Source organism: Lepidochelys kempii, chromosome 11 (genome assembly GCF_965140285.1).
Source record: "Lepidochelys kempii isolate rLepKem1 chromosome 11, rLepKem1.hap1, whole genome shotgun sequence".
NCBI classification, from domain to species: domain Eukaryota; kingdom Metazoa; phylum Chordata; order Testudines; family Cheloniidae; genus Lepidochelys; species Lepidochelys kempii.
Genome location: NC_136390.1, coordinates 69,031,033 through 69,053,917, shown reverse-complemented (window position 1 = coordinate 69,053,917; position 22,885 = coordinate 69,031,033). Strand labels below are relative to the sequence as shown.

General features: G+C 42.4%; 1 protein-coding gene across 4 annotated transcripts in view; it reads right to left on the bottom strand.

The window, feature by feature from the left end:
• UBE2F (ubiquitin conjugating enzyme E2 F (putative)) overlaps window positions 1–22,885 on the bottom strand; it is a 132,823-nt gene that overhangs the window by 20,475 nt on the left and 89,463 nt on the right. For all 4 annotated transcript variants that reach the window (XM_078848029.1, XM_073306748.2, XM_073306751.2 and 1 more), the window contains one exon: window positions 21,764–21,826. In XM_078848029.1, coding sequence (XP_078704155.1) covers window positions 21,764–21,826 — 63 coding nt within the window. The remainder of the gene's footprint in view (window positions 1–21,763; window positions 21,827–22,885) is intronic.

Here is a 22,885-nt window from a genome sequence, read left to right as displayed (position 1 = left end):
GGACGTGGTGCCAGCCGCATCCCCGAGTGGCGCAGCGTGGGGCCAGGGCAGGCACCCAAAAATACTACTCCACAGCACACCTGTGCCACAACAACTTTCTCAGCCCCGCTCTGGCAGGGCTCTGGTTTCAGTCCCACTCTGGCTTCAGCCCCACTGCAGCGGGTCTTCGGCTTTCTGCCCTGGGCTCCAGCCAGTCTAACACCGGCCCTGCTTGGCAGATCCCCGAAACCTGCTTACGAATCCCCAGGAGGCTGCGGACCCTTGGTTGAGAATTGCTCTTTTATTTCAAATGGGAATTGAAGGTGCTTAGGACCTTGCAGAATAAGACTCTCAATGAGGTCTATGACTAAATTTCCAACATGCAAGTAGTAAAGCCCTTGTAGTTCGATTCTTTCCATTATTGGATAAAGGTGTTTGCCACCTCCTCAGAACATTAAGAAAAAGTCGTGTTTATGATTATTGAAATACTGTGCGTTATGTCATGAAATCAGACACAGTGGAGGTTTTATTACTTGTTTTCCTCCCCCCAGGATCTGGCTTGTTACATTATTATGATGCCATTCATCCAGCATTTAAAGAACCAACCATAAAAGCAGACAAATATTTTTGTTGCTTCTCTGCTTTTGTAAAACTTCAGAACACCTAACAGGTGTTTTCATGCTGGGAAGTTCATAGATATTAAGGTCAGAAGGGACCATTATGATCTAGTCTGACCTCCTGCACAATGCAGGACACAGAATCTCACCCATCCACTCCTGCAATAAACCTCTCACTTACGTCTGAGCTATTGAAGTCCTCAAATCATTACTGAATTAGGACATACGTTAAGGATGACAATGGGCTTTTTGAGATGGAATTTGGTATTCACCTTGGGAAAAGATATGGTAGAAGATGGAAAGGGGAAAAAACTGCAGATGGTGGCAGAGGTAACAAGGAAGCTCAGTTCCCCAGTCCATCTAGCAGAGATGGTGGCAACCTGGAAGTCAGTTTTAAAATGACAGTAACTATAAAAGTCTCCCCTTGGAGCTCAACAGGAGGCCCCATTAAAGCCTGAAGAAGCAAAGAAATCACCCTGTGGGACTGCTGGAACAGATCGATAACAAAACAGAGAAAAAGTCTCGACATAGGGATGAATACCGTGTCCTGATCCATGGTGAACCAACAGTTTGCAAAGACAGCTGAGGAATGGACAAAGAGTGCACTGACCTTTTAAGAACCTTTGTTAATCCTGCTAGTAGAGAGAATATATTCATATTCTAGACAGTGCAAAAATTCAATAAAGACAACTACAAACGACTACACTTAAGAGGGAAAAAAAAATCAAATGCACACCTATAAAACGGGGAACAACTGGCGAGGCAGTAGCAATGCTGAAAATGACCTGGAGGTTATAAATTGCATGCGAGTCACAAACTGAACATGATCACAAACTGCACGAATCAAAAATGGGCTGCAGGTGCAAAAAAGACAAATATTCAGGGGTGTACTAACAGGACTGTCATATGTAAGACACAGGAGGGAACTGTCCTGCTGTACTTGGCGCTGCTGAGGCCTCCGCTAGAGTACTGTGTTGCATTCGAGGAACCACCCTTTAAGAAAGATGTAGATAAATTGGAGAGAGTCCAAAGGAGAGTATCAAAAATAATAAAAGGTTTAGAAAACCTGATCCCGAGGAAAGCTTTTATAAAAAGTGGACATGTTTAATGTTGAGAAAAGAAAACTGAGGGGGAACAATCTTCAAATATGTTAAGGGTCGTTACAAAGAAGACTATGATCAATTGTTCTCCCTATCTACTGAAGATAAGACAAGTAGTAATTGGCTTAATCTGCAGAAAATGAGATTTATGTCAGATATTAGGAAAAGCTTTCTACCTATAAGGATAATTAAGCACTGGAATAGGCTTCTAAGGGAGATTGTGGAATCCCCGTCATCTGAAAACTGGTTAGAGGAACACCAGTCGGGGATGGTCCTGCCACAGCACAGGGGGCTAGACTAGACGACTTCTTGAGGTCTTTTCCAGCCCTAGGATTCATTTATTTCCAACGTAACTGACAACCTTATTTGAAAGAACTATAGAAGGGAGTTCAGTAGGAAGGGGATTTTAAGTAAAAGACATTTTAAAGGCATGCGGTGTTGAAATGATGAGTTAAAATGTTTATTTTCAAAACTGTTTATATTCTGAGACTGGCTTTCCAGCTGCCTTGCGCCATCACTAACTTTTAAATAATTGAACTTGAAAAATAAAATAGTTGACTGATATTCACTTTTAAATGAAGTTTCAGTTTCAAAATTCTTCATATACAGTTAGGGGCCTCTCTATAAGTTTCAGAATCATACACTCAGAAAAATGGAGAAAAGCTTTCTTATAGTGAATTTTATTTATTGCTCTTACAGTTTTACCTTCACGATGATTTATGGAATAACAGTGGGTCAAAATTAATGTAATCTACAATGAAGGAATATACTATTATTAGCATTACAAATATGTTACATATTAGGAAAACATTGCTGGTGATTAGATTACTGTATACTCATATGGTTGTTTACTTTAGAAAACTACAACCCCATTTCACCTGTAATCATTTCCTCAAAGAACATTATGTCAGAGGAACATGCAGCTAATTAAGATATCTTGCTTATCTAACTTAAAGTAAATTGAATTATCCAGAAAAATTAAGTGCTTGTTTAGAATTATTTTTGGTGCATATGTTTGCCATGTGTTTATCATCTGTCCTTTCATGACGAAAAGGTCTGCTAAAAGATGCTGCATTTGTGGTCCAGAAATCACTTTATAATACTCAAATGATAAAATACATGTTTTACTGTGAAGTATTTTTTACTGAATTTCAACCAATGTTAGCCACCTGTATCCAAGCAAAATATTAATTTTCTGTAAAGCTATTAATAATCACTACAATTTAGTGTTTAATATTCCAAATTTTGTACATGGGAATAGCTACAAAAATATGATTGACTACTGAGCATCAGTAAGCACAAAATACAATGAATTAGGGTCAGCCAACCTTGTAGATCTTTGTCTCCAACCACACAAACATACTTATATTATCGCTGTGACTGAAGAGGTTTATTCACAGGGGACTCAGTCTCATAATTCCCAGAAAAGACAAACCTAAACAAAAGAAGTGAATGCACACCGAAGGAATGAAAAACATTATCTTGATATCCCATACACCACTTTGCCTTTTATGATGGTCACGATATATTGACTTCCATGTTTGAATAGAATCACTATACACTTCTGACATGAATAAAAGACAAAGCATTACAGACTTTCCAATAAGACATCTAAAATACTATACAACACAGATATTTTCAAGCTTCAATTCCTTTGTCACTTAATATGCAAATCCTAAATGAAGACTGTAAATGCAGTCAGACATCCAACAACGTGTCTGAAGTTTTTTTTAAAAAACTGCTGCTATGAAATTCCTTATAATTTGACATTTAGGTCTGTGTTCTTCATTTTTTAAATGCTCTCCACATATTTAATAGGGAAAACCAACTATGAAAAAATTAGGTAGTGAGCATCCATTCAATAGCTCAGATTAAAATGAAGCCAAAAACAAATGAGACACTGTCAGGCTACAAACTTCCCTTTCCTACCCTCTTAATAAAAAGGATACCTACCCTCCCACCTCTAAAGGCTTCCTAAACACTAAGGCTCTGGTCCTGTACCTAGAACTCTGTGAGTAGAGCCTGTACCTCCTTGGTTTTCAGTGCAAGATTGGTTCGTACGGCATAGTATCATATTCAAATTGAATAATGAAAATAAGGAATAGAACATTACAAATTAATAATTATTTTATTCAGACTTTACATAACCCCAAAATTAATGGCAGAATTCCAATCTAAATAGTTCAGAAGAGAAAAATAAATTAGAGGGGTTAATTTAATAAAATACTAATGGATATGCTCCGTTCATCTGACTCCAATAGCATACATTATAGTGTATCTTCTGAACAGCAACAGTTGATCTTTCTAATTGTTTAAACTGATCAGCACATCCAATATTTAACTGAAGAATTAGATTATTAATAAACAAACACACTGCAGCCCCAAGGCATTTCTAAATGTCCTGTTTTTCATTAATTTAAAGTGGTGTTGTTTGGAGGGTGGAGAAGAAGGAAGCTGATGTCTTGTCTGATTATATGAAAGATGCACTGTAGACAGCTAATAAACAATTTAATGACTATTTCCCACTAATTATCGCATCCTAACAGGTGGTTGCTGACTGTAGGAATAAGCACCAGTCAGTTTCCATGTTAGTTTCACTTTATACATCTCTTAAGAAAATATCAATCTGCACTCTAGATCATCTTCATATTGAGGGATTTCATTAAGGATCGGCCACAAATCCACAGAAGTCAATGGGTCTTTCCAGTGACTTCAATGCGTTTTGGACCAGGCCCACAGGGATTTGGTATGCATATTTCTCCGCTAAAGGCAAAGCTCAATATCAACCTCATCACATTAAAGATTTATATTTTACTGTTCCAAAGCTCAGGGAGGAAAAAAGCTGTATTATTAACATGCAGACTCCCTACCCAAAAGAGTACTTTAATGATTTAAGCTTTTAGTATTTTTAGCACATGGAGATATGGCTGGCAGCGTCATAGTATCAAGGCAAGATTTGGCTCGTGCTCTAACAGGCTTCTAATTTTTAAAGTTATGCTGTGACAAGAAGTGACAATAACAAACAACACAGGGTAAGGGGAGTGGTAGGAAAAGAGTTACAGTAAGATCATGTGCTTACTGTGAATAGATTTGTTTTTGTTTATACCAAAAGATCCAACAGAAAAATTGATCATCAGAGACATTTCTCTCATATTCAGAATTTAAATACAGTTTATATAATTTATTATTCTTTTGCCTAGGAAAAGCTTCAGTCACTGACTTGATGCATTAGTCACACATGCATTTACATCCATATTGCGCTTTTCATACAGATGCATCAAAGAAGGTTTCATGTTAAAACAGATGAAGTTTAATGCAAAATAATCTACTGCTTTGGCTAAACTATATCTAACGGCGAAAACTAATCTCAAAAGGTAGTCAGTGAAAAAAGATCAAGAAAGATCTATGTTTGAACACACTTATCTGTGTTTCAAACGCTTTTCTTCTTCAATTAGAACCAACAAATGGATTTTCAAGGGAAACTTTAAAACCCTAAGCCTGTTCAAGCTATAACAAAGCGGTTTTCAACCTTTACATACCAAGATTTCCATCCCATTTAGAAATATGGGAAGGGGAGTGTAGCTGAAATCATAATACCTGTTCTTGACCCTTAGGTTAAGAAACCATGTTATATCATCTCTATATGGTATTATTGTTCATTATATAAACCTATACTACAATTCAGCTAAACTTATTTCTGGTTAGTAATTGGGTAATTATTAGTTGAAAATATTCACTACCGTTAATCTATTCCATTCATTATCCAGGTAACTGAATCAGATTTACATTAAAATGTTGAGAATATGTAAATACTCTGAGAAAGGCCCAGAAGATGCAAAAACGTAGAACTTTGTCATTCTCTCATAACTTTCAGAATGAATATATTCCACTAGAAATATTTGTTGGCCATTCCCAGCTTCTGGCAAACAGAGGCTAGACACAACATCCCTGCCCATCCTGGCTAATAGCCATTGATGGATCTATCCTCCATGAACTTATCTTGTTCTTTTTTGAACCCTGTTATAGTCTTGGCCTTCACAACATCCTCTGGCAAGGAGTTCCACAGGTTGACTGTGCATTATGTGAAAAAATACTTCCTTTTGTTTTAAACTTGCTGCCTATTAATTTCATTTGGTGACCCTTAGTTCTTATGTTATGAGGAGTAAATAACACTTCCTTATTTACTTTCTCCACACCAGTCATGATTTTATAGACCTCTATCATATCCCCCCTTAGTCCTCTATTTTCCAAGCTGAAAAGTCCCAGTCTGATTAATCTCTCCTCATATGGAAGCTGTTCCATACCCCTAACAACTTTTGTTGCCCTTTTCTGAACCTTTTCCAATTCCAATATATCTTTTTTGAGATGGGGTGACCACATCTGCACGCAGTATTCAAGGTGTGGGCACACCATGGATTTATACAGAGGCAATAGGATATTTTCTGTCTTATTATCTATCCCTTTCTTAATTACTCCCAACGTTCTGATTGCTTTTTGAACCGCCGCTGCACACTGAGGAGATGTTTTTGGAGACCTATCCACAATGACGCCAAGATCTCTTTCTTGAGTGGTAACAACTAATTTAGACCCCATCATTTTACATGTATAGTTGGGATTATATTTTCCAATGTGCATCTGCCATTTTGTTGCCCAGTCACCCAGTTTTGAGAGATCCTTTGTAGGTCTTCGCAGTCTGCTTGAGACTGAACTATCTCGAGAATCCAGTTTACATTCTTAAATGTCATTTGGTAGTGTTTTAGCATTCAGGAGTCAGACTTTTCTCCTTTTCATTTTAGTTTAGTTATGTATTAATTCTATTCTATTTTATATAGGATCTTATACCCAACTTGTGAACTGCCACAGGTAACATAGAAGCACAGTACCTACTGTTGATTCTGATCTACAATATGTGATCCAATCCTCTCTTATATTTTCTAAGAACTGAGTGAGAATGAAAGCAGGAAAACACTACACAATCAGAAGGCGATTTCTGAATACTTTTTCCTCAGCATACACTATATTTCAGCCAAGTAATACCCTCAAGCCAAACAATATTGCTCGGCATATAACAGACATTTCTGGAATTCCCACTCAAAAGTGTATTAAAAACAGCAGCAGTGGGAGCTCATGAACAGAGGATTTCACAATATTCATGCACCATAAGTCTGAAAACACCTTTCCAGGGAGCATCATGAAAACTGGCCTCTTTAAAGTCATTCGTGCTTACAAAAATCCTTATTTCCTATGGAGCATATTCTAAAAAACGAAGAGAAACAGAAGCTGAGCAGCCAGGGTACTTTAAGGTGGAGGAACTCCGCTTTCTATACTTGTGCAGTTCTCCTAATGTAGGTATGAAAAATATTCTCCATGCTAGGCACATGTTACAGGTAGTTCTTTAATACCCTTCTGAAGACCAGGCTTTCTTCTTGGCCTTCACATCAGCTACAGCAGTTGAATAAGTCTTCTGCTGCTACTCATAAGAAAGGGAAGAAGGCCACAGCAAGTAAAAGCCTTAGTTATACTCCTGGGGGAATTTCTTTGCTTCCCGCAGAAAAACGACTTCCGAAGGAAAGCCACAAGAACGGTCATGAGACCCTCCCCAGCAGTACGTTTTGGGTGCCCAGGGCAGCTGACAGAGAGGTAAATCACTGTGGGGCAGGAGGCAGGACTGGGGAAGACCTGGCTGGTGGCTCCTACCCTGCACCAGGCTCAGCTGCTAGCCCTGGCTGGGCTGGCGAGAGGATGGGACTTCCTCTTCCCCTGCACAGCATCCAGGGCTGGGTCAGACCCATCCCCAGATTTCTCCCCAGGCTGCAGGAAGCTCTTCAAACTCCCCCCTGCCCCCACCCCCCACTTTTTGCTCCCATCGCTCATCAGTTGCAGGGGGAGGGGTGACTGTACAGGGAGCTGCTCCCCCATCCACCCAACCCCCGTGCATCCAGACCCCATCATACCCAGCCCCGCCTGCCGAGCATCACCTCCCCACACCCAGCCCTGCCAAGCCCCACTCCCCCTGTACCTGGACAACCCTGATGAGTCACCCCCACCCTACCGAGCCCCAACCAGCTGCACCTAGATCTCCACCTACTGAGCCCCACAGGATCTGGACCCCCCCCACTAGACCCCACACCCAGACTCCCTGCCGAGCTCTATGCCTGCCACACACCGAGCTCCAGCCACCTTCACTGGACCCCCCCTGCAGAGTCCCATTACACCCAGAACCCACAACAAACCTGTGCATCCAGACCCACCCCTGCACCTGGATCCCCCACTGAGCCATCCACATGCAGATTGCCCCACACAGAACCCTCTCAACCCACACTAAGCCCCTCCACATTTGGATCCTGCTGGGCTGAGCCTGCCTGCCCACACCTGGTGTACCTGGCACAGAGGAGCAGGGCCCTGGAGTGTTTCTGGGGCAAGCCCGATCCTTGCACCATGTCAGGGTTGGGTGAAGCCTCACCGCTGAGTCCGTGTCCCCGGGGGAAGCTGCACATGATCTCCCACCTCTATGCATCCAGTGGCCTGTGCTCCCCAATGCCATGCTCGAGCCTCTACGTTTATTTGACAAATAAAATTTGCAGAATTTTGCACAATTTTAAAATATTTTGCGCAGAATTTTTAATTTTCTGGTGCAGAATTTTTAGTTTTTTGGCGCAGAATGCTCTCAGTATAGTTAGCTCGGAAGACTAGTAATTGTTTAAAATCTACCACAAGACACTTGGATAGGGAACAGTTCAAGGATCAGCGGAGTTCAAACACAAATTCTTCTGAAAAGCTTAAATAGGATAAAAATAAGATGGTTCAGAACTGCTTTCGCTATCTGATCAACAATAGTACAGACCAGCTCCAACACCATGTCTTGAGGGATATGCAAAACTTCTCTTAAAAACTTCAGCATGCTTCCTAATGTGTTGAAATCTTAATGAATGCAGTGTAGTCTTACTGAGCTTACAGAAAAATCAGTAACTCAGGAAGGCTGCACTGCATTGATTCACATTTGGAAAGGACATCATCAGATTGGCTATAACGACTTGCCTTTAAACTGAAAGCTTATGTTATGCAAAAAATATTGGAAATATCCAATTCCAGTGGGAGAACCTAAACCCACGGAATGTGTGGAAATCCAACATGTGCGTCTTCCCAGCATCTTACAGCTAGCACTTCTCTGACCATCTTCTTCTGGAATCTGACCACTTGAGAAGGTGTATTTCAGCAGTACAATGGTTTTAAATAAAGCAATTGTGAATCAATGACTCTCTTGGACATCTTTCAAGTCCATGAGGTGCATCTATGGTAGTTTGGGTAAACCTAAAACTCTCACAAGAAGTACACTCCAGATAAAAACTTACTAGCTAAGCCTACACTTACAAATGCACTATAATCAAACTTTAGTAGTCATGTACAATAATCTGCTTATTTAGTGTTTCCTTTTAATGACTAAGGTTGCATTATTTTCAGCACCTTGATTTCACATAAAATGTGAAATTCTTTTCTTGCTATTAAAAACAAAATTAAAATGGTCTGGTTTTTTTTTTTCTGTGCATGTTTACAGATAATCTGGAAGAAGTGGATGTGACTGAATAACCAATCACTGAAGAATGGAAGGTATAGGAAGGCCGGGGAAGGTGGGATGCTGGGTAAAACCAGGTGCTCTGTGCCGTGGTTCTCTTATAGAGCTAAAAACTGCAGACCAGACTACTGAGAGTGGTGGGTGGCACTGAGAGACCCAGAAAACTTACGAGAAAGGGGAGCATCCCCTCCTCAACCCTTTGGAGAAAATAAAGAGAAAAACTACAAAATTGGGTGGAACTTTCTCTTCTGGTATATACAGAAACATTTTTAGCACTTTATAAAGTGTTATTTGGTTGATACACATATACGTGCGTATGAAATTTAATGTTGCCATGTGAAAATTGCCATTTTGCTCCATGAAAATTGGCACTCTTTTCCAAGACAAAATACAGCCTGAGTGTATACTCAAACAGGCTAAAGGAAATGACTGCTTAAATAGCGATACAACAGATGAAAGTCTTGTGTATGAAGGCCCTGCAGAGATGACATGAACAAGACAACTGTGACCCGTGTCTAAATGGATTTACAGTAGAACCTGAGTTACAAACTGACTGGTCAACCACACACCTCATTTGGAACCAGAAGTACAGAGTCAGGCAGCAGCAGAGAGGGGGAAAAAAGGCACACACAGTACAGTACTGTGTTAAACAAACTACAAAAAAAAAGGGGAAAGTTTAAAAAAGATTTGACAAAATGTAAGGAAACTGTTTTTGTGCTTGTTTCATTTAAATTAAGATGGTTAAAAGCAGCATTTTTCTTCTGAATAGTAAAGTTTCAAAGCTGTATTACTTCAATGTTCAGTTGTAAACTTTTGAAAGAACAACTGTAATGTTTTGTTCAGAGTTCAAAACATTTCAAAGTTACGAACAACCTGCATTCCAAAGGTGCTCATAACTCAGGTTTTACGGTACTTTGATGGAAATTAACTGAACTTCTCTCGTATCACTTGCTTGAAGCCACATATTCCAAAGGTAAATCTTAGTTACCTACCCTTAATTTTTCCATCTCTGAGGTGGGCAGCTGGTTCTCCATGATCCATTACAACTGGGTTATTGATTGTCATCTTCCAAGCACAGAGGTTTTTAAGAACTACTTTCTTAACTGCTTGTAACTCTAGGAAGTTGTTCCAACGAGCTTCATGATACATTTCCCTTCAATTGAAGGGGCCTATCTGAACTCCCTCAATGGTGTAGAAAGTAATCTGAGTCCTGATTCTGGAAATCCCACTGATAATCAGGACCATTTTTAAAGTACAGAGGTGCATCACCACTACCAGTTTCCACATTCAGTCACAGCATAAATAGTAAGTGGAGTCCCTCGAGGGCAAATACTTGAGGAGTTCCCAGAAAAAATACAGATCATGAAATCTTTCCTTGGCCAACTTGACTAGAACTAGGAATGTCTGAGAGAATGCCCAGAAATTGGCTAGATCCTGAAAGGGCACTAAGGAGCTCCTCTGAAAATAGACGAAACTGAAGAACTTGAGTATGTGAAAGATCTGGTCACTAGGTACAGATGTTATCTAATATGGATCGGTTATCAACACATCATCTAAGATACTCCTGTTATAGACTGGCCATCAGAGGTACAATCAGACTGGTAAGATACAAGGAACCAGAGAGAAGCCAAAGGACAATGGAACTGGTAATACGTCTGCAATTTTGTAAAATACAGGTAGTATTGATGAAACAGGCTTTCTTGTAGGACAATGAAAATCCTGAGGAAAAATCTCTGTCAGAAAGGTCTGGACTTCATGGAGAAATGAGCATTGCACACTGTCATTCAGTCCAGACAGATCCACTACTGGGATAAACTTGTCTGCTCTCTTCTCTACCACAAGAAGGTCTTGAATGAACACACACACAAATCACCAGGGAAACTAGTACCTGTTTCTGGTAAAATGAGGTTTGCAATATTGTCCTCTGTCATAAATATAAAGGGAAGGGTAAACACCTTTAAAATCCCTCCTGGCCAGAGGAAAAACCCTTTCACCTGTAAAGGGTTAAGGAGCTAGGATAACCTCGCTGGCACCTGACCAAAAAGACCAACGAGGAGACAAGATACTTTCAAAAGCTGGAGGGAGCGAGAAACAAAGTCTCTCTCTGTCTGTGTGTGTGATGCATTTGCCGGGAACAGAAAGGAATGGAGTCTTAGAGTCTGTTTGTTTAAATGGCTGAGAAAATAAGCTGTGCTGAATGGAATGTATATTCCTGTTTTTGTGTCTTTTTGTAACTTAAGGTTTTGCCTAGAGGGATTCTCTATGTTTTGAATCTAATTACCCTGTAAGGTATTTACCATCCTGATTTTACAGACGTGATTCTTTTACTTTTTCTTCTATTAAAATTCTTCTTTTAAGACCCTGATTGATATTTTCATTGTTCTTAAGATCCAAGGGTTTGGTTCTGTGTTCACCTATGTAAATTGGTGAGGATTTTTATCAAGCCTTCCCCAGGAAAGGGGGTGTAGGGTTTGGGGAGGATTTTTCGGGGAAAGATGTTTCCGAGCGGGCTCTTTCCCGGTTATATGTCTGTTAAATGCTTGGTGGTGGCAGCAATAAAGTCCCAGGGAAAAGGGAAAATAGTTTGTACCTTGGGGAAGTTTTAACCTAAGCTGGTAAAAATAAGCTTAGGAGGTTTTCATGCAGGTCCCTACATCTGTACCTTAGAGTTCAGAGTGGGGAAGGAACCTTGACATCCTCAATGCCTATTTATTGGTCCAGTAAAAGGAGGGATGACAGCACAGATGGATGGGAACCAGCAAATCTATGGGAAGGCTCTCAAAACCGTCTGTTTGATGTGGATTTTTAAATTTGATTTAGAAGCTTGAAAACCTCCCAGAAGGCAGTTCTGTTTTAAGGGCAAAATGGTAGAAGCTTAAGGTGGATTTATGTGAAGGTTGGTTCCACCCCCCAACCCATTCCTGTTTTCCCCCAACTTTTCTTTTTCTCTCTTCTTCTTACCCTTCTGGTCATGGTACACAAAGGCTGAAGGCTTGAACTAACCATCTCAAAAATGATAGCACAATCTACCAAGATAACCTATTCACAGTCGTAAAGACTCTGCTGCTCCTGCAGCTACAACTTTGCTGCTGCCCCAGTCCATGACCCTAGCCCTTGAAGAGGCAGGGGAAAACTTTTCTCCTTTCTTTTTACTTTAAACAAACATGTACAGAAGTACTGGATGAGGAGGAAAGGAGAAGAGCAGTAGCACTCATACTTGAAGTCCCTTGCTCATACAGTACTTCTCTGTGAGCGTTACAGCCTTGTTGAAGTGGTTTTACAGCTCTGTAACAAAACGGTGCACTCTCCTCTTTTAATGCTGACAGTTTAGTGCAGCCTTTAAATTGGCCATTGTGAGCAACTAAACACTCTCCCATGTCATTGGATGAAAGCTGCTGTCAGACTCCGTAAAATGGCAGCTTTTATGGCTCTGGCTGGTGCATGCAACAGCAAGCCACAAAGGTGTACCTCCTCCAATCTTCTGGTGCTAGGTGCTCACTAGCTTCCTCCTCTCTGAATGGTGCATGCGCCAGAAAGCCACAGAGAGGCAGTTACCCCCGACACTCATGCTGTTCAGTATATATTTGTGTTCTTTATCATACATGTAAGACATTTAACAAATCCGGGGCTTTAGTATAGGTCTATATGGCCAAACAAAAACAAAACAAAACAAAACACCCCACACCCATGCAGCAGAGTCTCAGAGCCTGGGTCTACAGACTTGGGCTTGAGTTACGGCACTAAAAATAGCCATCACCGCTGCTGTGTCCTGCTGTCAGCAGACGGTGAAGTACGACTGCTAACAGTCATCATCCACCGCTTCTGCTGTAACTCTGCTCTCCTGCTTTTGTAAATGAGCTCGGTCTCTATAGCAAATTTCTCCATGTTGTCATCATCCACTGCTTCCGCTGCAACTCTGCTCTCCTGGTGCCATGAATCCAGTTCACAGGTCCTCTCGTCGTTCTGTATAAATATCTATTCTCGTGGCATCCGTCGTCATCCACCGTTTCCACTGCAACTCTGCTCTTCTGCAGACGCCATACTACAGCAAGCATGGAGTCCATTCAGCTCACTGCTGCTGTTGTGAGCATAGTCAACACCTTGCGCCTTATCCTGGAGTATATGCAGAAGCGGGCTAAGAGATGCCAGCACGAGGACGATTTTGATGAGGACATGGACACAGATGTTCCTGAAAGCATGGGCTGTGGCAATTGGGACATCATGGCGGCGGTGGGGCTGGTTGATACAGTGGAACGCTGATTCTTAGCCTGGCAAACAAGCACAGAGTGGTGGGACCGCATAATGTTGCGGGTATGGGATGATTCACTGTGGCTGCGAAACTTTCCCATGCATAAGGCCACTTTCCTGGAACTCTGAGAGTCGCTTTCCCGCACCCTGAAGCGCAGAAATACCAAGATGAGAGCTGCCCTGACAGTTGAGAAGCGAGTGGCGATAGCCCTGTGGAAGCTTGCTACCCCTGACTGCTACCGGTCAGTCGGGAATCAATTTGGAGTGGGCAAATCTACTGTGGGGCTGCTGTCATCCAAGTAGCCAATGCAGTCATTGACATTCTGTTTTTAAGAGTAGTGACTCTGGGAAATGCGCAGGTCATAGTGGATGGCTTTGCTGCAATGGATTTCCCTAACTGTGGTGGGGTGATAGACTGAACGCATATCCCTATCTTGGCACTGGACCACCTTGCCAACCAGTACATAAACTGCAAGGGGTACTTCTCAATGGTGCTGCAAGCACTGGTAGATCACAAGGGACGTTTCACCGACATCAACGTCGGATGGTCAGAAAAGGTGCATGACGCTCGCATCTTTAGGAACTCCGGGCTATTCGAGCAGCTGCAAAAAGGGACTTCACTTCCCAGACCAGAAAATTACCATTGGGGATGCTGAAATGCCAACAGTTATCCTTGGAGACCCAGTCTACCCCTTGCTCCCATGGCTCATGAAGCCGTACACAGGTAGCCTGGACAGTAATAAGGAGCAATTCAACTATATGCTGAGCAAGTGCAGAATGGTGGTAGAATGTGCCTTTGGACTTTTAAAAGCTCGCTGCCGCCGTTTGCTGACTAGGTCGGACCTCAGCGCAACCATCATTCCCATTGTTATTGCTGCTTGCTATGTGCTCCATAATATCTGAGAGATTAAGGGGGAAGACGTTTATGGCAGGGTGGGAGGTTGAGATAAAATCGCCTGGTGTCCAATTTTGAGCAGCCAGACACCAGGGTGATTAGAAGACCACAGCAAGGCACGCTGTGCATCAGAGAGGCTTTTAAAACCAGTTTCATGACTGGCCAGGCTATGGTGTGACAGTTGTGCGTATTTCTCCTTGATGCAAACCCGCCCCCTGTAAGCCAACCACCCTCCCCCCTTGGAAATAAAGTAACTACTCTTTTGAAACCATGCATTCTTTGTTTATTAATTTTTAAAAAGGGAGATAACTGACAAGGTAACCCAGGTGGAGTGGGGTTGGGGAGGAGGGAAGGACAAGGCCACATTGCTTATTGTGGCCACACTACAAATCAAACTGTTTCAATGACAGCCTTCTGTTGCTTGGGCCATCCGCTGGAGTGGAGTGGCTGGGTGCCCGGAGCCTCCCTCACCACATTCTTGGGCGTCTGGGTGAGGAGGATATGGAACTTGGGGAGGTGGTCAGGCAGTTGTACAATGGATGCGGCGGGGGTCTGTGCTCTTGTTGGCTTCCCTGTAGCTGCACCAGACGCTTCATCATGTCCATTTGCTCCCCCATTAGCCTTAGCATCGCCTCCTGCCTATGCTCTTCGCACTCCTGCCTCTGCTCTTCACGCTCACTTACTGCTTTCCTAGCCTCTAACAGCTGTCCCCTATCAGTGCAGGAGGACTGCATGTGCTCGGAAAACATGTCATCGCAAGTGCGTTTTTTTCACCTTCTAATCTGCAGTAACCTCAGGGATGAAGATGATAGGGGGAGCCTAGAAACATTTGCACCTGGGGGGAGATAAAAAGGGAGAGTAAAATTTAAGATGATACATTTCTGAGAACAAAAGGGAGACTTTCACAGTGAATCAAGCAATTCACAGCAGACAGCACATGTGCTTTAGGTACAAGGTCGCATTTTGCCTTTTATACTGAGTGCCTGCGGCTATGGTGACACATCACACACAGATGGGCACTAGAATACAGCCATAGTAAGGCAAAGGGTATGCGGGGTTGGCTTCTTATGCATAACATGTGGGAATGGTTTCAAACTGCAGTGCCATCTTTTCCCATAGCAACCAATGGGTTGGGTTTCACATTTAAAAGGAGGGGCTGCGGTTTTTGGGTGGATGTGCAGCACACACCTCCCCCCACTCCACCGCGTGGTTATTCTCTGGGATGATCCCTTTTAGCCAAGCGCAAACAGCCCAGCATGAATGGGGTCCTTTTACTGTTCCCTTACAAAAATTCCCCTATTTCAACCCGGTGACCATGAATGATATCACTCTCCTGAAGCCAACACAGAAAGATATAGACTGAAAGTTGCTTGAATGTGACCAAAACCCAGGACCATTCGCTGCCATGCTTTGTGCTGCAATGATTCCAGAATACTTTCAGAGTACCTCCAGGAGAGCTTCATGGAGATGTCCCTGGAGGATTCCCGCTCCATCCCCAGACATGTCAACAGACTTTTCCAGTAGCTGTACTGGCCGCGAATGCATCCCAATTCTTCAGGGCAAATCAAACATTAAACACTATTGCTTTTAAACCCTGTACTGTAGTTACAAATGTGCACTCACCAGAGGTGCCTTCTCCAGCTTCAGGGTTGGGGATCCTGCCTTCAGGCTATTGGCTCCAGGGTGGTGAAAGGTCCTGGCTGCCGGTGAGAATGGATTCACTGCTTGCATGCTGTGCATTCTCCTCCTCCTTTTCCTCCTCCACAAAATCCATCTACCTGTTGCGTGAGACTCCCCCCTTGCAGGTGTCCAGGGACAGCGGTGGGGCAGTCCCCTCCTAGAATGGCATGCAGCTGATCACAGAAGCGGCATGTATGGGGCTCTCACCCGAAGCAACTGTTTGCCTCCTTTATCTTTTGGTTGGCTTGCCTCAGCTCAACTTTCACGTGGCACTGCTGTGTGTCCCTGTTGTAGCCTCTCTCCAACATGCCCTGTGAGATTTTGGCAAATATATTTGCATTTCTTCTTTTTGATCAGAGTTCTGCCTGCACAGATGTTTCTCACCATACAGCAGTCAGATCCAGTGTCTCCCTTTCGATCCATGCTGGAGCTCGTTTGTGATTCTGGGGGGACTACATGGTCACCTGTCTGCTGAGTTCACCACGCTGACCAAACAGGAAACTAAATTCAAAAGTTCCCAGGGCTTTTCCTGTGTACCTGGCTAGTGCATTGGAGCTCAAAGTGCTGTCCAGAGCAGTAACAATGGAGCACTCTGGGAGAGCTAGATCACAGGCCCTGGTTCTCATGGGAGACGTCAATCACCCTGATATCTGCTGGGAGAGCAAAACAGCGGTGCACAGACAATCCAGGAAGTTTTTGGAAAGTGTAGGGGACAATTTCCTGGTTCAAGTGCTGGAGGAACCAACTAGGGGCAGAGCTCTTCTTGACCTGCTGCTCACAAACCGGGAAGAATTAGTAGGGGAAGCTAAAGTGGATGGGAACCTGGGAGGCAGTGACCATAAGATGGTCGAGTTCAGGATCCTAACACAGGGAAGAAAGGAGAGCAGCAGAATACGGACCCTGGACTTCAGAAAAGCAGACTCTGACTCCCTCAGGGAACTGATGGGCAGGATCCCCTAGGAGAATAACATGAGGGAGAAAGGAGTCCAGGAGAGCTGGCTGTATTTTAAAGAATCCTTATTGAGGTTACAGGGACAAGCCATCCCAATGTGTAGAAAGAATAGTAAATATGGCAGGCAACCAGCTTGGCTTAACAGTGAAATCCTTGCTGATCTTAAACACAAAAAAGAAGCTTACGAGAAGTGGAAGAGTGGACAAATGACCAGGGAAGAGTATAAAAATATTGCTCGGGCATGCAGGAGTGAAATCAGGAAGGCCAAATCACACCTGGAGTTGCAGCTAGCAAGAGATGTTAAGAGTAACAAGAAGGGTTTCTTCAGGTATGTTAGCAACAAGAAGAAAGTGTGGGCCCCTTACTGAATGAGGGAGGCAACCTAGTGACAGAGGATGTGGAAAAAGCTAATGTACTCAATGCTGCTTTTGCTTGCCTCTGTCTTCACGAACAAGGTCAGCTCCCAGACTACTGCACTGGGCAGCACAGCATGGGGAGGAGGCAACCAGCCCTCTGTGGAGAAAGAAGTGGTTTGGGACTATTTAGAAAAGCTGGACTAGCACAAGTCCATGGGGCCGGATGCACTGCATCCGAGAGTGCTAAAGGAGTTGGCGGATGTGATTGCAGAGCCATTGGCCATTATCTTTGAAAACTCATGGCGATCAGGGGAAGTCCCGGACAACTGGAAAAAGGCTAATGTAGTGCCCATCTTTAAAAAGGGGAAGGAGGAGGATCCTGGGAACTATAGGCCAGTCAGCCTCACCTCAGTCCCTGGAAAAATCATGGAGCAGGTCCTCAAGGAATCAATTCTGAAGCACTTAGAGGAGAGGAAAGTAATCAGGAACAGTCAGCATGGATTCACCAAGGACAAGTCATGCCTGACTAATCTAATTGCCTTCTATGACGAGATAACTGGCTCTGTGGATGAGGGGAAAGCAGTGGACGTGTTGTTCCTTGACTTCAGCAAAGCTTTTGACATGGTCTCGGGGTTTCGGGGAAGGGGTTGGAATGGGGGCAGGGAAGGGGTGGGAAGAGGTGGGGCAGGGGTGAGGCCTCATGGAAGGGGTGGAGTTGGGGCAGGGCCGGGGCAGCAGGGTAGGGGGTCAGTGATGCGGCCCTCGCGCCAATGTACTAGTCCTCATGTGTCCCTCGTGGTCATGAGAGTTTGAGACCCCTGCCTAAGAGTGAGAGACTTAGAAGCTTAATCTATGTAGTTCATGCAAGAGAGATGGTTAAGAGGTGCCTTGATGATAATCTACAAGTATCTGCAAGAGTAGAGATTTCTGATAATCGATGGATCTTTAATCGAGCAGAAAAAGGCATAATAGTTGAAAACCGAAGCTAGACAAATTCAGACTAGAAATAACATGTACGTTTTTGACAGTGAGGGTAAATAACCATTGGAACAACTTACCTATGGACATGGTGGATTCTCCATCACTTGAAGTCTTTAAATAAATACTGGTAGTTATGGGCTTGATGCAAAAGTTACTAGGTGACCTTTTACGGTCTCTGTTTTGCAGGACATCAGACTAGAATATTATAACAGTCCCTTCTGGCCTTAAAATCTGTGACTATTAATCTTATAACAGATTCAGAGACATTTCCTTATTGCTTATATCTACAATACAACACTTGTTTGCTAAGAATCAAATAGTAAGGATTCAAATTTTGTGCCTTAACACAAACTACTGAAGGACTTTTTCCAGAACCGGTGAGAGGGCAGACATCTTTGTTATGACTTACCCCAGCCTAATGAGATATATAAGCTTCAGTTTTTCTACATAAATAACCAGAGGCTGGCTTTTAATTAGCTGTTACTACTCCTATCAGACAGGCATATTTAGCCAAATTAGCAGCAAGAGGGTCTCAGCACTTCAAATTTGAATCCAGCAAAATGACATCAATAATATACTGTATTGCTTCCTTTAGCAAATCACAAGGGAACGCTTAATGTGCATTTCTGTTGCTGCTGGAAGCCAAACACACACAATACTAACTACAAAAGCTCTTTTCTTGAAACATTTGTTTCAGACCCTAGGGCTACACTTGAAATTAAAGACATGTCTAAAAGCATCTCATTAATAAAAATTATTCATTAAAATTCTCAATAACTTAACGGTCTGAAAACATTTCTAAAAATACATGAGACGACAGGACAAAAACACTGCAGAGTTTTAACTTCACGATAGTACACGTACACTACATGAGGCATCTATACCAAAGACAGACCAAACCATCACAAACTTCTCTTCATCTCTCACTCTGAGGTTGCCTGCCAGGCACATTAATTTCTGTTTACTGTAAACATTTTTATTCCCCTTAGGTGGCAGCCATTATCTACCTTGGCTGCTGGCATGATGATGATGCACCATTAGCTAGTATAGATCCTCTGCCACTGCAGCTGAGTCATCTCAGTGTCGCTGTCAGCGAGGAACCTCCTGAGAAGCCCTCCAACACTGTGCTGTACATTCATAAATTAAAGCAGCCTCTGCATGATGCAACATGATGGAAAAGTGAACTGAAGATGCAACTGCTACAACAAATCAACCTACCTGAGTAGGAAATGTATTAATTTTTAAAATTGCTTTAGAGAAAATTTTCAACCTCTGCAGAATAGGAAAAAAAAAAAAGAAAAAATTCATTCAAAAATTAAAAGATTTTTAACCTGATAAACCTTCCCAAGACTACTTATCACTTGGAGACACAAGGTGGGTGAGGTAATATCTTTTATTGGACCGACTTCTATTGCTGAGAGACAAGCTTTCGAGCCACACAGAGCTCTTCTTCAGGTCTGGGAAAGGTACTCCCAGCATCCTGAAAGTACTTCCAGACCTAAAGAGGAGCTCTGGATGGCTTGAAAATTTGTCTCTTTTACCAACAGAAGTTGGTCCAATAAAAGATATTGGCTCACCCACCTTGTGTCTAGTATCCGGGGACCAACATGGCTACAACTACACTGCATATCACCTGAAGAAGCATTTGACACTGCCTGGTATAGCAGTATGTATTTTCAAACTTTACTGCTCATTCCCCAATTGCTATTAAAACAAACCTTTCCCTGAAAATCCTATTACTACCATTTTCTTAGTATCACCGTGGATTTTAATTTGCGAGTATAGTTATAGAGATGCAGGATAGTAACTCTTGGCTTTTCATTCTCTGACAAGTGAGACATTATTGCATGATGGGCATGGTTTATTTTAGAGTGCATGGTATTGTGGGTATCCATGTTTATAGTCTCAGCATATTTTATTGCAAATCCTTGTTTGTAAGTAGAGTGGTAAAATCCTTGTAAAAATCAACCTAATATCAGAGTCAAACTGAATTCTTTCCTTCTGGCACTTCACAATGAGAAGTCTCTACATGCCAAATTATACTTTCAGGGACACCTGTGTAGCCTCACTGCCTCAGAGGGTTTACACAGATTTAAATGACTATATCTTAGTGCACAATTCTATCTCAAGTTGCATAAGGAGGAAGAGAATCAGGCTCACTCTTTTTTAGCTTTATTGGCTCCATTTTCTTGACTTTTTATTTATGGCTAGTTTCTCTCCTATTTAGTGGCTAGTAAAGCTCCATGACATCCTCTGCTCAAAAGGTGTTCTCTTTTTGGTTTTATCCTATTTCCAGGGAATAAATTCCTTAAAAGTGGAACTCAGGGCAGGGGCTGGACTAAAACTTTCCCAATTTCATGCTGTGTCTTCACTCTGTTTTTCTAAAAAGCACAAACACAGATTATACCAGAATTTACCGTACTATATTGTTATAAGAAATAGTGGGAAAACTAAGCTAGATACACTGGCACTTGTCTTAAAGAAATTATACTTGCTGCTTGACTTCCTGTTTTAATTGAACTCTTCCGATCACTATTAATCTGGAGAATTTCTTTAATCATCGTGCTTAACTTGAACACCACCAAAAAAACCAGAAGAGGTTAATTTGCAATTCAACACTAAACCATAAGAGCTCCAAAGCCCCATAAGCACAACTGTTCAGGCTAAAACGGGAAACTGAAGCCATGCAGGACATGTCTAGCCAATCTTCTGCAAAGGCTCCCACACAAAATCATGTTAAAGACTCATGAAGATCTCAAGTGCCTTCATCAACCCTCCATGATGAACTGATTTTAAACTAGTTCAAATGAAGTTGCTATACATATGAGAGAGTCTGCATGTATATATGAATTACAGCGTGTCCCTAGACAATGTGTGATGAACAAGACAATTTGGAGACTCCACAAAACAGTAGAAACAGCTTGTTTGGTTTCTCTCCCCACACTATTAAAGATAAATAGTTCTGGTCAATTACAGAGTCTATATCAAGAGAATTAACTCATCCTTATAAGTTTAGGTTCAAACAGACCCATTAACTTTAGATCTTCAATTACATTCTCAGTTTAAGATGCATTGTTTTCTAAGTTCTTTATTACTTAGGCCAGTATTTAGTTCCTTGGTAAACCATATTTTGTTTTGTGCAGTTCTTATTTTATATGGGAAAAATTGGATCAGTGGGCATTGTTTTGACAAGAGCAGGACTGCTCGCCATCCTTAAAAGCCTCCTGTTCCCTCTGGCTTAATGAAAAAACATGCAATGCAGGGGTTGTGTAAGACTTACACAAGAAACAGGTGTCTCTCTGGGGGAGGCAGAGGAGGTGGTCAGCTCAAGATGTATACTGGTTTGGGGAAAAAAAATGCTTTCAGTAAGTTGCTGACTCACCTTGTCCCGCAAATGATGTTCTGCAGCCTCAATATTCAAAGGATCATCAAAATTCAAGAGATCCTGGAAAAGAGTCAGGGGAATTTTTTTTAAGTAAGAAAAAATAACGATCTAGTTATCATATTATGTAAGAGGTTGAAAATACATTTAGTGTGATGAAACAAATAAGATGAGGCCAGCAAGTGCAGTAGGTTTAGAGAAATTGCTTCTTTTATACCTGCAGATCTCTGGTTTAGATCCTATGGGGGGTAAATTCAAACTAGTCTGGTGGTCACAATCCAACCCTTGATTAATTTTTGGCCAAGCGAAGCAAGGCTCTGTGCAATTACAGATTCACAGTAAGAAATCAGTGAACTAGATGGAAGTGCTGCCCCTTGAGACTCCCTCATTTAGTGTCACTTGATGTAACATTTTCCTTAACTCCAGTTCCATGAGTGTCTGGCCTACAGGTGTGTGTCCTGTATTACAAATTGTTGGCCAAGCGAAGCAAGGCTCTACACTAAACTTGATGGCATTTTTCTGATTGTCTGGATATCACATGATTATTTTTGAACATCACCTCTGATCAATTCCAAAATTTCCAGGAATGTTCTAGGCACCAATTGGCAGAGCATCATTGATTTTGGGGAAAAGTGGAAAACTAGAAAAATATGATTTAGAGGAAAATCAGCCCCACAAACTGGCTGCTGCTGCTGGCAGAGGAATCTCTCTGACGCCCCTGCTGCTGGTGACAGATATTAGAGGCAGCAGTGTAACTTCCTGAGTGGGGAGATTGTGTCGTCTGGAGTCTGACAGACCTTAGAGGGAGGGTTTTAGGGGGGAAACGGGGAGAAAAGAGTGGGGGAAGCAGCAGGCACTGCAGGAATAGGGTAGTAGTGGTGGAGGTAAGAGAAGCAGAGACCCGGAGGGGAGTGGTGAGGGTAGAAGCAGGGACATGGAAGGTAGAAGACAGAGCAGCTCTGAGTGTGAGGCTGGGATGCCTGTAACTGCTCATGATTCCCATCTCTGCCCACCATGATCTGGTCCCTGCTACCCTGCTTCTACATCCCTACACATTACTCCCCACCCATCAAATTGCTGCAGGCAGAAGAATCTCTGGAGCTTCCTGCCACTGCTTACTCA